At 53.1% G+C, this 14922-nt stretch overlaps 2 protein-coding genes across 3 annotated transcripts in view; one reads left to right on the top strand and one right to left on the bottom strand.

Moving 5' to 3' along the window:
• MDH2 (malate dehydrogenase 2) lies at positions 272-12537 on the bottom strand. The gene is made up of 9 exons (XM_018040697.1): positions 12380-12537; positions 8943-9111; positions 7370-7453; positions 6801-6910; positions 5272-5397; positions 3277-3354; positions 2273-2372; positions 1801-1952; positions 272-587 (listed from the first exon to the last, which is right to left on the bottom strand). Exons 1-9 carry the CDS (start codon positions 12443-12445, stop codon positions 456-458), a joined length of 1017 nt encoding a protein of 338 aa, XP_017896186.1. The 5' UTR covers positions 12446-12537; the 3' UTR covers positions 272-455.
• STYXL1 (serine/threonine/tyrosine interacting like 1) overlaps positions 11748-14922 on the top strand; it is a 30877-nt gene continuing 27702 nt past the window's right edge. The window contains exon 1 of one of the 2 annotated variants that reach the window (XM_018040699.1): positions 11748-12027. The gene's annotated coding sequence lies outside the window, so the exon portion shown is untranslated. Of the gene's footprint in view, positions 12028-12631; positions 12806-14922 lie in introns of those variants that run through there. The other variant, XM_005697801.3, reaches the window with a different exon arrangement.

Below are 14922 nucleotides of genomic sequence, written 5' to 3'. Positions count from 1 at the left end.
AGCGGGTGAGAGGACACGAAGGGATCAGGCCTGAGCAGGCCTTGCCGCAGCCCACACGCCCGGGGGCCGTGACAGCTCACAGCGCAGGCTTGGGAGAAGCAGTTACTGATCGAGACTTTAGACCTGAAGCTACTGAGGAGACCAGGATGCTTCAGTCTAAATTTTAAATAACATGTAGTTCTGACTCGTGATGGGAGAGATGCCAGACAGACACTTTGCAGTAGGCTCTAATGGGGAAGAAATCGCAGTATTTAATTGGAGGAGACCCCGAAAAAGAAAATCAAAGCCTGCTTTTACTGATGCACCGACAGACTGACCGAGATTGGGAAGGGGTGGTTCATTAATACGATCCTCCTCAACCAAGCAAACTGAAACGACAGAAGTATCTGAAACGGCTTTACAGTGACATGATGCCTTAATAAGTTAAGGAGACCGACTGCTCGCTAAGCGCCTTCTCATTTCATGCTCTTGACAAACTCCTCTCCTTTCTTGATGGAGGCTTTCAGCTCAGGGATGGCCTCGGCAATCATCTTCTCTTCGAAAGGGGAGACCTTGCCGATGCCTAGATTCTTCTCGATGCCCTTTTTCTGAAGGAGAGAGGAGAGATGGTGATATTTTACAAGGAAGCTTCCCTGAATGAGTTTGTTACAGAAGAGCCTGCTCGTAACTTCGTCAGCCCTGCCTAGCCTGCCTACACCAGCGGCTGGCGGCTTTGGGCAGCCTGCGGAGGGAGTCACACGCATCGGGGACAGGACGGGACGGGTGTGAGCCGTGCTGGGAACTCAGGCTGCTCTCAGCCAGCCCTGGGCTGGGGGCCAGGCCCCGGAACTCACTGTGTGCGCAGCCCGGTGGCTCACACGCCAGGTCTGTCTCCTCATCTGCCTCACAGAAGGCTGCGAGGACAGACCTGGGTCAGCTGGTACACAAAGAATTCAATAATTAGTAACACGAGTTATTCTCCCCAACACAGAGCTTACTTCTCGGAGCTAGTTTCTTTCCCAAGTTGGTTAAGGACTGAAGAAACACTTAAATGTCCACCAGAACCCAATGTAAATACGTAGGCAAACGCTGGTCATTAGGAAGATAGCAGCTGGGCATCCAGGCCTCCTCAGACGCTCCCTGGTCGGAACCATCAGCCCCTGGGGCCTCATTGTGCCACACACACCTGCTCAATGGGCTCCGGGACTAACCTCTTCAGAGAGAGTCTTGGGGATTGTGGACACCAGGGGGGCTATGGGAAGGGCTTCCTTCTGGGCCTGAGAGGAAGGGGAGCATACACTAGGCTGATTCCAACAGGTGCCCACGGCTGAGACATGGCAAGCTGCTCCCCAAACACCCGGTAGGGGTTAAGCAGACTGGACGGCTGCCCACACCAGCCTGGCTGAAGCCGGCAACTGGACGAGAAGGGCCCTGTCCCAGTGGCCCAGCAGTGTTGGAACTGAATGCCTAACAGCGGCATAGGCCTCGGCAGGCCCTGGGCTCAGGGCAAGCGCAGGCTGGTGTGGGGAGCCGCTACTGGGAGCCGTCCGCAAGCCGCCTCGGGACACGAGGGTCCCGTTAGGATGGCTGCCCTGGTGGTCGCTGCCAACCAGCTGTTGGAGCCACGAGAGCCTGTCAGCCCCACAGACGGCGGTGTCTCCCTGCTCCTGATTCGGTGGCGCGTCTACCCTCCAAAGGCGGCGGGACGGTCCCTGCTCACGGACATCCGAGTCACGGAGCGAAGGCTCCAGGTGCAGCAGCTGACTCTCCACTACAGAACGCGTCCTTCCTTCAGCCGAGCCCCGGCCCCCAGGCACGTACCCCCAGCAACAACGGTGTGGAGAAATACGGACAGTCCGTTTCTTGGGACTTAACGAAGGAACATTCGACGACTCCTTCCTTTCCGTTCATCGCGTCCACGAGGGAGAAGACAAAGCGGGCTCCGGCGTATGCCATGGACAGGGTGGCAGAGCCTAGGAGGACACAGGTGCGTGAGCCACGCCAGCAACGCGACCTGGAGATCCAGGTGCGCTCTCCCTCCAGCTGAAAAGCCGCCTGCGTAGCCTCCAGCCTTCTAATCATCAGGAATGTACGTCAGCATTCCCTGACCCAATAAATGCATGAATGGCAGGGAATTAGCTCTGCTGACCTCAGACACTACTCCACGCCGCCCAGCAGCGGGGTGGCATGTCAAGTGGGTGGATGTGAAACGGAGAAAAGGCCCTGCTCCTTGCCGGGTGCTTGTGTCTTCAGCTCAGACTCTAACCAGGGCCCGGGGCCACCCGAGACCTACCCGCTCCGGCCTTCGCCTTGACCACCTCGGTGCCGGCTTCCTGGATCCGACCGGTGAGGGTGGCCAGCTGGTCCTGGGGCAATTCCACCTTGGGGGTGCACTGCAAGCAGAAGCCACAAGGCCTGTGTGAGCAGGGCCAGGGTCCACGATCCCACGCCCTCCCAGCCCCCAGCCCACGGGGGCCGGGCATCGCAGCCATGTGGGAAATCAAGACCCTTTCTTTAAAGAACAAGCTGACTTTGTTGGGAGGTGCGGTGAGATCCCTACTCATGTTTTAAAAACTTATTCTATTTTGGACTAATTTTAGACTTACCAAAATGCTGTAAAAATAGCAGGAAGATTTTCCTCACCTGCCTTACCCTGACGTTAACATCTTACATAACCAGGGTGCAGTTATGAAGAGCAGGGAATTAGTATCACGCGCGAGGAACTAGACCACAGACCTTATTCACTCGTCACCAACTGTCCCCCTACCTCCCTCTGCTGTTCAGGGGCCTGGCAGGGCCCACGGCACTCAGGGATCTCGCCTCTGACTGCTCCCTCCGCCCTCCTGTCTTTCATGACAGGGGTCAAGGGCACCGAATGCTCGCTCTGTGGGATGTCCATCAATTCAGATTTGAAGTGGTTCCTCAGTATTTTCTTCCGAGGTCACGAGGTGATTTATCTCATTCTCGGGGGTGTTTACTCTGTCTCCTCATTTTTATACAAAGAGACCTTGCCTGCTCTACCTAATCGGGAAGGCAGGGGGTGCTTCCACCGGCAGCTTTCAGTGTGTGTGGGAGCTGGCCGTTCTAACACCTTCTGGCCGCACTCGCTCCCACAGCCCCCAGGCCATCAAGAGACCCCCAGACAAGTGGGGTGGGGCTGCATCCACAGTAGGAATCCTTTCCAAGTAACCACGGAGGGTGAGGTCTGCCTGCCCCAGGGCCCCACCGTCAGCCTCTGAAGGGCACTCGTGGTCTGGGGGCCTCCGGGCGAGGAGACACACAGCCCTGATAACGCACCTGAGAGATCAAGGGGATGATGGTTTTCCCAGCATGGCCACCGATGACGGGGACGTTGACTCGGGCTGGGTCCAAATCCTGGTCAGGAGAAGCGTGAAGTCTGATTAACTTTTAAACAAACACTTTGAGTGTCAAACACGTTATATGCACCTGAAGCACCAACACTGGGAAAATCCACAAAACTCAAGAACAAAACAAAGGAGCCGGGAAAGAGGCCGCGGGCGACGCCAGCCGCGCCCACCTCTCCCACTAGCCCCTGCACCTGCACGCTCTGACACCAGCTTGGGCACGTGCAGCGAGGAGCACCTGGCGTCTGGTGAGGACACCGTGGGTTCTCCCTTCACAGCGGGCTGGAGACGGCCTCCCTGGAGGGTCCCAGTGGGTCCCCCTCTCCTTCCTGGGACCAGAGGCCGACAGCCCTCCTTCCCACACCTGCTGTCACGCCTGCCTCAGCCCAGACTCACGTGCCCACACTGTGTTCACCGTGAACAACGCAGATTCTCTTTCCCTCGCACGAGATTGAGATTCTAGAAAAGCCAGGGCTGAGAATTCTGTCAGCTCAGTGACTGGGACCAAAAGGAGGGAAACACGTGGAAAGGGGTCACGACGCCACCATTGGTTAAGTGGGGCTTGTTGTGACAGCTGATTCACTTGTTAAACCTGAGGCATGGTGCCGCCCCCCACCCTCCGAGAATCTGCGAATCAGGTATTTCTTATCGCAGAAAAAGACGCTGGTGGGAGTTATGGGAGAGGGGTTAGCAGTCCCCAAATGCTGCAGCTGCTTAAGAGAGATGCCCTGAATTAGGAACCCACTTCACCCAGCAAGGGGAGTCCAGTTACAAGGGTGGGCAGGCCCAGCAGCAGAGGGCTAACGGAGCAGGGAGCTTGCATAGGGTGCCAGGCTGGACACCTGGGACATGGCACCAACAATCCCACTCCAAACACACATGTGCTGAACTGGCTATTCAATCCAACTGTCTCCGGAATTGCTGTCGTTCAGTCGTGTCCAACTCTTTGCGACCCCATGGACTGCAGACTGCCAGGCTCCCCTGTCCTTCACTACCTCCCAGAGTTTGCTCAAACTCACTGTCTCTGGAATTAAAGCGTCTCTTTCCACTTCACTCCACAGAGCTCCCAGGCCCTGGGGCCACATCTCAGGATCTGCCCCGTGGAGACAGAGGCTGAGGAACATGCCACAGCAAGAATGACCGTGGAGAGAGGTGCTGAGTGCAGGGGTGGAAGACGGAGGTCAAATCCTGTGCCTGTCCTTCTCTCCAAGCCACGTGCTCGACAATTATTCCTAACTGGTGGGAGGTAGGATGGGAACCCTCCTCTGCAGAGTCACAAAAGATGGCCTGAAGCTTAGGATGGATGTTTATTGGGGAGGGAGGAAGTGGTTCTGCAGGGTCCACAAGCAGGGACTTTAGACAGTGAGTTGTGAAACACACCGAGGACTCTGGACCCGGTGCCGGTGCCACACCCACCCCAGGACGAGTCTGGCAGCTCAGAAAGAAGTCGGCAGCTGGTGAGAGCAGAGGGGAGTCTAAGTCACTACCGGTTCCCGAGGAGGAGCGAATCAGGACACAGACCGGGGTAACAACGCGGACACCATCTCAGGAGCTTGCCCAAGCCCTTCCTGTTTGCTCATCTCATCGTTTGCCTAACGATGAGCAGGTCAATCCTGCAAAGGTCGGTTATCAGAGGCGGAGAGTACCAGGAGCACAACCCACTCCAGCCAGCGAGAGACCCTGGGAAAGCCTGCACCCTGGATGCCGCGGGGAGGAGATCGAGCTGGTCAACGCAAGCGCCCGCCGTCTGCATTCCCCACAAAAACGTGAGCACTGCCTCCCATGAAGGAGGTGAGCTTTGAAGACATTTAACACCACCCTCAGGTCACACGTGACCTATCGTGACCTATCCACGCCCATCAGTGAGCCAAGGATGGACACGGAGGATCAGAAAGGCCACGTGCATGAGGCCTGACGCAGCTCTCACCTTCAGCTCTGCAACGAAAGCGTTGGCTCGGACAATGTCCAGGGTTGTCACCCCGAAGATTTTATTGGGGTTGTACACTCCGTGTTTCTTGAAAACTTCCGCTGTGATTGGGATGGTGGAGTTAACCTAGTAAATCCAAGAGAAAGGCACAATTCACCTGCATTCTGAGAGCAGAGCCATGCGACAGAAGGAAAAATCTCATCAGACTACTAGCAAGCCTGAAGGTATCACATTAAGTTGCCCTGTCTGGTAACTGAGCCTCACCGTGGAAGGGCCCCTACTGTAAAAAACCGCTTTGTCCCCTCGCCCCCCACCCTGCCATGTGAAAGAAGAAGCCGTTCACTGCTGCAGGCACTCTTCCCCTTGATGACCTCTGACCCCAAAGTTCACATATGCACGTGACCCTTCATCAGTCAACTTAAAAATGTGACGAAGGCTCTGCAGGCCAAGCTCTGCTCCAGCTGGGCCTTAGGCCCTAAAGACCATTCTTAAAAAAACAAAACAAAACAGCCTAGTACAGGGCTACAAGCTCAGATGGCCCAGGGCCAAGTTCCAGCTCTGGCACTCTGCACTGTAACCCTGGGCAAGTTACATCAACTCCCTGGGACTCAGTTTCTTTATCTGTAAAAATGGAAGACAACGACCTCAGGAGATTACTATGAAGGTTAAGTGTCTTAATATATGGCAAATGCCTAACATATTACCTGGTACATGGAAAAAAATAAGACAAAACCAGCAAGATTTATATCAGGTACTGGTTAATCAGCTCCCCAACAACTTCTGACCAGTGGCCCCTGAGGAACGGGGAGCTGCTTGGAAAGGGCAGGACCCTCTTCTCAGAGGCCCTGGCTGCAAGCTTGGGGTGTTCGCCCGCGGCCACGTCCCTCAGTCCAGAGCACTGCCACCACACCTCACCCGGGTCCCTCTCACACTCGGAGACCAGAGTCCAGATTCAATCAGGAGGGAGGGATGGAGGAGGCCGCTGTCAAATGCAACCAGGGGCCCTGCTGGGGTGGGTATGTGCACCCTAGCTGACTTCTCAGGGGGACACGGCTCCTGACCCGGAGTTTGTGAACTGAGGAACAAGATTCCTGCAAAAACCAGCAAGCAGGGCCTGGGTAGGGGCGAGTGGGGGCAGCTGTGTACGTGATCAGGTGTGAGTGTGAGGAGGGAGAGGCCGGAGCAGCGGGAACTGCAGAGCCTGAGTGGAGCGCAGTGAAAGGAGCTAATAGGCTGCCGCAATCTCAGCTACAGGCGGCCTGAGGAGCGGACCTGCTTTCCAGGTGGAAGGACTAAGATACCGAGAGGGGAAGTGACCTGTACAAAGGCACACGCTTGATGGGAAATTCAGGTTACCACTCACGTGGCCACAAAGAATCCTCAGGAAATAAAATTTAAGGGCCTCTTAGTATTCATCCCCTTGATCCACTTCAGCACATCAACCCGCTTACTCCCCCCTCTAAGCACAGCCGCACACTGAGCTTCCAGGCGGCACTTGCGGCACCCACCTGCCCACGGCGGGCACTCACCGGATTTGAGATGATGCAGATCATGGCTTCCGGACAGTGCTGGGCACAGGCAGCGGTCAGGGTGGCCACGATCGTGGCGTTGGTATTGAACAAGTCATCTCGGGTCATACCTGAGAACGATCCAATTCAGTGCTGTTCATAAAGCACAGGACGAATTTCCAAACACGTGCCAAGTGCTGTGTGTTTGTTGTTAAGGAAATTTAAACATGAGTGACACAGGGTCCCTGTCAAGCAAATCCGTCTTGTAGGGAAAACAGCCCAGTGTGACAAGTGCCAAGACAGAGGTCGGTGCGGGTGGAGCATGGGGGGGTGCGGAGAGGGGAGTTACACCCGAGGACGATCAGTAAGCCTTCCAAGGTAGAGGTGTGTGGAGAAAAGGGCGTTCCGTGCGGAAAACCCAAGAGACTGGGCAAGGGGACTCAGTGACTCGTGCAGGGGTCTGTCCCCACGGGCATCTGGGAGCCTGGAATCTTTTCTGCAGCAGAGAAAAGACCGGCTCCACTTTTCATGGAAAGCCATGTCCTTAGCTGACTTTCAGGGAGATGCTAGGCAAGGCTTTCAACACACACCTGGTTTTCTTGGGACTCCTGCCGGAATGACCACCACATCGCAGCCCTTCAGGCAGTCTGGCAGCTGCTCAGGTCCGAGGTAGCCTGGAAAAAAGAAAACAGTCGAGTGAGCAATTTCAGTTTCTGACCCACAGAGGCCAGCACATCTACACAGACAGAGCCCAGGAGGACAGCCCCACCCAGGTCCAAATCTGACCAAGGCCTTGAGACAGGATGGAAGGGCTATCTGTGAAGGGGTTCCTCTCCTTGAGAACTACCGCCAAGGTCTGGACGACTCTGGCTGGCAGGACAGTCCCTTTCACTCCACTTTTGCCCAGCCTCTATGGCCTAGCCTCCCTACAGAATGGAATAACCATCCAAGTGGGCCACTTGGCCTTATCTGACCCGACTTGCCAGCACCGCTGAGCCCTGCTCAGCTCCCGCTAAGAGCTGCTTATCCCACAGCACGATCATTCTAACAAAAGCTCCACTTTGGGGTCAGATCAGAAGGGGCACTGGAGGCCAGGAGAGAGAATCCATGACACACAGGGACTCTACATATTAGCACCAGCTTTGTTTACGCCTATCGCTTGAGGAGAAAAAGGTTCACTTTCAAACATCTCAGGGGAATTGGCCCCAGTGACCAAAGCCTGCTTTGATTTGACTCTTCCCTATTGTGTGAGCTTCTGGAAACTCTAAAATGTACAGCCCAAGAAAAAGAAAGCCAACGAATGCACAGGGACCTTGGAAGGCCCGCGAGCATGTGACCTGACAAGTCAACCTCCTGTGTTGTCTGCACCCACTGAAGCCATGTGCAAACACCACCGGCAGCCTCACACCATCAGTGGAGACGGGAAGCAGCGCAAGCTTCCTGCACAGCAATCTGACATCTACAGTAAAAGCTGTGAGCAGCCGTACCTACTCATTCTACTTTTACGATCCTAAACAAAATGTAAAGGTAAAAAGACGCTTATCACAGCTTACATAAATATTTATACAATAACACAACACAAAACAGCCCAATGGCCAACAGCATGGGTATAACAATAAATAAGCTATAACTTATAAAACCTCTTTAAAAATGACTTTACCAAGAATTTGGTGACATGGATAAACGCCGCTATAATGAGCAGGCTATATATAACTCTATGTGATTATGAATGACTTCTTGGATAATATACCTATATTCATTTCAGACTTCCCTAAGGTGGCCGTGCTTTGAAGAAGCTGGCGAGAGAAACCCTGGGGTGGAGGGACGGCCCGGCCCGGAAGGCACTGGCAGCGCCCCAGGGACAGCGCCGCTTACTGCCCCCACGTCCCTGCAGAAGGCTCCCCCAACCCCTGCCCTCCTATGATTTAAAATCATAAAAAAGTTTTAAATGGGAAGATCAGGCCACTGTTGTTTTTCTGAAAGACACTAGTTAACATTTTTAGAGACAAGTCCAAAAAGCTGCAATAATTTATAAAATTAAATTCTAAAATGGACACGGAAACCCCAAGTCTCTGAACACCTAGTTCCGCCCAAGAATCTCACTCTAAACCTGGATACTGGGGAGAAGAGATGAAAGGTCCGTGGGGTAGGCGGGCCCAGTACCTTTTACGGTCGCTCTGGTCTCGATGTGGCTCAGGTCGGCAGCCACTCCAGGCGTGTGAGCGATATCGTAGAGGGTCAGGCGGCTCACCAATGGGCTGTTCTTCAGAAGAAGCGAAAGCGGCTGCCCAATTCCTCCGGAAGCCCCCAGCACGGCTACTTTAGCATTGTTCTAGAAAGAGGCACACAGAGAGGACTCTGAAGATGGGATCAGCATTAAAAGGATTCACATGGTAAAAACTGCAGACTACGGCCCCTGGCCTTCTTTACTGCAGTGGTCCCAAACAAAGAGGCGAAGGTATTCCTACCACCCCTAAGGCCCTGTTTCTTTCAGGATGTTCAGAAGCATGCCTCAGGAAAACGGGGGACAAACTGTGCCTTCAGATACTGTGAGAGTCAGGGCACACTTCTCCCATACCCTCGAGAGACAAGCAGACTACTCACTCGGCCACTGGACTGCTAACAGAAGCCTCGCCTGCAACGTGCAGTTTTAAAAACTATAAACAAATATTTATGAAATCCTACCAATGGGCCAGTGCTTGGACCTGGGGGCTGTAGGAGTGAAACAGGCCTTGGCCAGCTCCCAAGCGGCCAGGCAGTGAGATGCCCAGGAGCTGAGGGCAAAGAGCTGTCCTGAAGTGAAGTCCTGCCCTAAAGCTCACTCCCCTTACACAAGAGGCACTCTCCCCTCCAGGTCTCACGCAGGGCCTAACCCAAACCCCAGCCAACCTCAGGGAGGCTGTTTCTAGCCTAAACTCACAAACGAGAAGGGGAGCCTATCCCGGCAAGCAGGCCAGGAAGAAGACAAACTGAGAAAGGAGCAGCCACAGGAGTTCAAAGGCCAGGACACAGTCCTGGAGGGCAGCGTCTACACTACGGCTGCTGCGGCTGCACGTCATGGTCCACAGCAACAGAAGCCAGCAATATTGGGCTTCTGTCAACAAAACCAAACCAACCAAACCAAAAAACCTCAAAAAAACCCACCTCACACACAGTGTGATCTGCTTGAAGAAATTAAAACTCGAAAGGGCATATACTATAAGTAAGATTCAAATTCACGTTTTTTAAGTTGTACCCCTGACTTCACAGAAAACTAGCTGGACCAACCACCCAGAACCTGAAGTCTGGAGTCTCACTCACCTCTGGGGCTTCAGCAATCACCCTCACTCCTTGTCCCAAATCCCAGGGACTCCCAGATTCCAACTCCACATCTCCAGTTCTCTTAGGCATCCCACTGGTCCCACTAACCCAACTGTGTAAACAAATTTATCCTCGCATCCTCTCCCATCCCTGTCCCCAAATGGCACCTATGTTCACCCACATTCAAACCTTTATTCCTATCTTCTGCCTCTTTCCTTACTGGAGACACCCAGTTAGGATACGAAGGAGCTGGCATCTCAAACATCTCTCTAACCTGCCTCTGATTTCCATTCTGATTCCACTGTCTAACTTAGGTCCTCAGCTCTACCTCTCAACCATCCTCCCCCAAATTCAAAGTTTTCATCATTGCCTTGCTCAAAAATCTTCTCAAGTTCCTCATGCCCAGATTTCTCGGCCTCACTCCCACGACTGACCAGGGTTCCAACACGGGGGGCAAGACACAGTTCCCTTGGTGTGCGGGATGTCAGTGTGGAAGACTGTGTCTTAATTCTGTCTAAACAGGTGAAGAATTAATATCTACCAGGAAACAGACAGACCTGGCGTCCTCAACTAGGGTCCTTGGATCAATCAGTCCCCTGTGACAAACAAGACGAATGTAACACGCTTTCAGTGGAACGAAGCCACGTTACATTTTGTACAAGGTTTCATCAGCTCGGCTAATATTGATAAAAACATAACTTGCAAATGGTGGAATCTTTACAGTGAGATGAGAAGCTCTGGTATTGCAGGACAGCTCACGATCTCTTCCTAAACAATCTGTTGCCAGATTTCACATCCTTTCCCACTGTTTGGCACACTGTTTAGCAGTTAGGCTTTGAAAATGGATATATAGTAACACTTCTTTCACAAGATTGCTTTTTAAAGTCTGTATAACAAACTTTAATGACATGGGATCTAAAGTCTCTAGGCCAATGCACCATCTGGCTCAAGCTCATCTTTCTGACTTATACACCTGCCTTCTCAACGACTCTGTATGTCCAGTAGGAATTTTAAACTCAATATATCCAAACCTGAGCTCCTGATATCAATACCACCGCCAACTCCCATCACTCTTTCCGAGCAGTTTTTCCTACCTTAGCAACTCAACTCCAAAATCCAAAGCCTTGGTTTTCTCCATGTTCCTTCTTGTCTCAATACCCTTCATGAAATCATACCAGCAAATATTGGTCTTATCCTCAGTTAGTTCCCTTCCCCTACTCCTCAGTGTCACTCTTCAACACTCCCACTGGTCCTAGGGGTCCTAAGTTTACTCACTTTTGGCATAAGTGCTGCTTCTCACTCATCCTGGTATCACCTGCAGCACCCAACACAGTTCTGGGCAAGCAGATATTCAAAGGCACTTATGTGTATATTTATTTTCCAAATGAACTGAACACACAGGAGACTGGTCAGAAAGGCAGAGGCTAAGAAATGCAGAACCTCATTTAACAATCACCTCCCTTTTAGGGCAAGGTACTTAAGAGGCGATGTGGGTATTCCAGGGTTCTCATACTTGGGTTGTATTAGAATCACCTGGGGCTCTTGGTAAAAGCAGAGGCCCAGCGGGTCCTATCTCCTTCACTGACCCTCTGTCTTTGATCTTTATCAGTATTCTGGTGATTCTGATACACACCAGAGTTTAGGAATCGCTGCCCGAGTCGGCTAAAAATAGCTTAGGCTTAAGTAGTTCCAGGCGAAGCCAGGCCCAGGCGGTCCACCGCAGGCAGCAGCCTTCAAAAGGTCCTTAAGAGGAAGCAGAGTCTTCGGGTTCTTAGAGGGAAGGCTTGGTGATCCAAAAAGAAAAAATTACAGCGGCCAGGAGAGGGGAATTTTAGTCCTCTGGCCAAAAGACTGTGTAACCTTGGACCAGTGTTTTACCCTGGGTAGTTCTGTCTGCACTATGAAGTTAAAAATTACACAATCCTTGTACGGAAGCTGCAACAACAAGGTTAGTCTCTCAAAATACCACGGAAGGTAAGTTACTTTAGGCCCTACAGCCCTGGCTTCTCAAGCTTGAAGGAGCACAGGTCAAGAGCAGACTCTGGGGGTGAACTGGCAGGCTCGGAGAAGCGGCCCGGTACTGGAGCTGGGCTATTTCCCGCCTCCCTGCCTCCGGGACTTTCTCCCCGCACCTCCCGCCCAGTATCAGGGCCGACCCAGCCGACACAACTGCGGGTCTGCACCAGGCGGCCCTGCGGTCCAAGCTGATTGACCCGGGGTCAAGGCTGCTCGCGAGCCAGGAACACACGTGGCCTAGGCCGGAGAGCCTCCACCTGCAGGCTGCCCCTCGCAGGGCCTACCTGGGCCGAGGTGCTGAAGCTGCGGCGGAGAGCGGCGCCGGCAGGCCGGGCGAGGGCGGAAAGCATGGCTGGGGCGGGCGGGGCGCGGACAGGCTGGCAGAGGAGCTGTCAGCAGACAAGTGACTCCAACGACCTCCACACTGCACAGGACCTCCCGGCTCTGCTCCGCCTTGTCTCGCGAGAGCGGCGCTGCTTCCGGCGCCCCCACTTCCCAGCTCTCGCGGTATCTCGGCCACATCCGGGCTTTCTAGGAGGCCCGCAGAAGGGTGCTTCCCGGAGCGCATTCTTGGGCTGGGTCATAGCGCTGGTCGTGTTGCGCGCGGCCTGTGAGGCAGACGCGGTCAGAGTGGGAGGGAGAGTCCGCACTCGAGAAGTGGAAGAAGACGGGCTGTAGGCTTGGAGAGCCTTAGAGGAGCCATTTTGCAGGTGGGGCCCCAGACAAAGGCTCTGACAGGGCGACCGGCCGAGGTCAGGTCGGAGGTCCCACGGAATGGGTGCGATCCGAGCCGTCCTTCCCCTCCGCCAGCTCAGCCAAACCCACCCATCTTGCCCCTGGGGACTGGAGGGGCTCCGAACTATGGAAAGCTCTGGAAAAGAAACGGGGGAGGGGAGGTTGAGAGCCCCGGGATTGAGGTGGACGATGGGGGCTCCTCTAATCTGTCGGTCCTGTGCACCACCCCTGATCACACACAGTCCGTCCACTTGTCGTTCCTCCTGATGCCCAGGACCTTCTATTAAGTTTACAAAGCTTTAGGGACACCACTCCCGAGAATGACAGACCTTGAGCACTGACTCATCGCTAGAGTTTATAGATGCAATAACAGATATCCAGGTGATAAAACTCGCAAAGTCACGCCGTCCCTTCACCTCTGGTCGGCCCAGCAATGCTGTCAACCTGGCCACATGGTTTAAGCTTTAGGAGCCAAGAAACCATGTTGAGCACAGTTAAAGTGGATTTGTTCAGATTCCACCACAGAGGGAGTGAAGACATGGTTTTTGCTCACTGGAAGCTTACCATTCAAATGTATCAGTATACTTAGAAGCTTCATTTGCCCTGCTGCTGTTTTCTGGGGGGTGCAGAGACCTCCTTGCCCTCCAAAAGTTCAGGGTCAAGTAGGGCAGGTCGTTGTGTTGCAGGTTGTTACCTTGGAGAAGTGTGCAAACCCAGTGAGGGGGAAGATGACAGCCTACTTGGGAACGGGGAAGCAGGAGGTGAAGAAGAACAGTTAGCCCCAGTACTGACAAACATATAAGTAGGAGGGCACGCGTGATGGCGGGCTTACTCTTTCCTGCCTCCTTTCCATTTGTTCATTGAGCTGGTAAGACCGCTTGCTTCACAGGTGAGCGAGGATCCACACATTTTCTGCCTTTAAGGAGCTCACAGTCTAGTGAGAGAGACAGGTGCATTGCAAGCAGCATGATATGGGCAACACTAGAGAATTACGAGGGGCTGTGGGAACATAAAGTGTAAGTTAAGGGAGTCAGAGAAAGCGAGGTTTGGAGAAAGAATGAGACCTATACTTTACAGGAACAGATCACCTTTAATGAGGCGAGAAGGGGCAGCAGTCAGATGAGTGAGCTGCTGCGCTAAGTTGAGAAAAGAGGAGGTATACAGACAACATAGATGTGGAAATACATTGTCTTCAGGGGGCTGTTTTTCTTCAAGATTGTTTGGATTAGTTAACTTTTAACAACGGGGCAAGGAATTCCTGAGACCGGCTGGAGACTGGGACCAGCTGGAAGCTGGACGTAATCAATGTTAATGTCCATTCCTTCCTTCAGGGGGCCAGAGGGGGGCTCCAGGGAGTTCTTTGTCCTGTATAGAATGGTGGGGAAGACCCCACCATTGGAGGGGAGTTTTAACTCCAGGCCATTTTGAGCCGTGTAGCTTTCCTTCACAAAGGAGGTCTATCTAACTCAGATTTGGGGTGGAGGTGGGGGCCATGTGAGAGAGGACTTTGGAGGATGAAACATCTAAGCTGAGATATAAAGGAAGAACAAGAGTGAGGCCGTTCAGCGCCACAGGAGGGAGAGATCCTTGCACGTGGGCTTTGGAGTTCCCAGAGGAGGGGCACTGGGAGTTGGGCGTTTAACGTAGAAAGTATTCAGATGGGAAAGAAAGGGAAGAGAGCCCAACAGAAAACCTGGAGGAGGGGACAGTGAACAGATCATTTCTGTTGGGAGTTGGGACATGAGAACAGTGTCCTTTATTGTATCACTGACTGTGTTCTCTTGTTAATTGTTGACCCCTGTATCTTACCACGAGAACTGAAAGCATCGTGCAGTCAGGTGCTTTGATCTCTATTGTCCAGCACCTGACCAGGTTGAGAGTGGGTTTCTGAATTTGGGGAGAGTCAAGTGGTTTTAGATACAAGACTGGAAAACCCAGATTGTGCAGGGTTTACGCATGTTAGCTGAGAAGTTTGTGTTTTATTCCTTGGGAAGCAAGTGTTTATCAGAGGCTTTTGTGATGCCACCAGAACTGTGTTTGAGGAAGGTTAGACTGACCTTGGTATGTCAAAGATTCCAAGGGAAAAATGTGC

The sequence above is a fragment of the Capra hircus genome, chromosome 25 (genome assembly GCF_001704415.2).
Source record: "Capra hircus breed San Clemente chromosome 25, ASM170441v1, whole genome shotgun sequence".
Classification (NCBI taxonomy): Eukaryota; Metazoa; Chordata; class Mammalia; order Artiodactyla; family Bovidae; genus Capra; species Capra hircus.
The sequence above is the reverse complement of the archived record's forward strand: the minus strand, read 5'-3'. Positions and strand labels throughout refer to the sequence as shown.

Excerpts from the sequence above, each read along its gene's own strand:
- MDH2 (XM_018040697.1), bottom strand. The coding sequence starts at position 12,445 with ATGCTTTCCGCCCTCGCCCGGCCTGCCGGCGCCGCTCTCCGCCGCAGC. Across the intron at positions 7,454-8,942 it reads GACCAGAGCGACCGTAAAAG|GCTACCTCGGACCTGAGCAG; the intron begins GTACTGGGCCCG and ends TCTTTTTTCCAG. Across the intron at positions 588-1,800 it reads CCACACCGTTGTTGCTGGGG|AAAAAGGGCATCGAGAAGAA; the intron begins GTACGTGCCTGG and ends TCTCTCCTTCAG.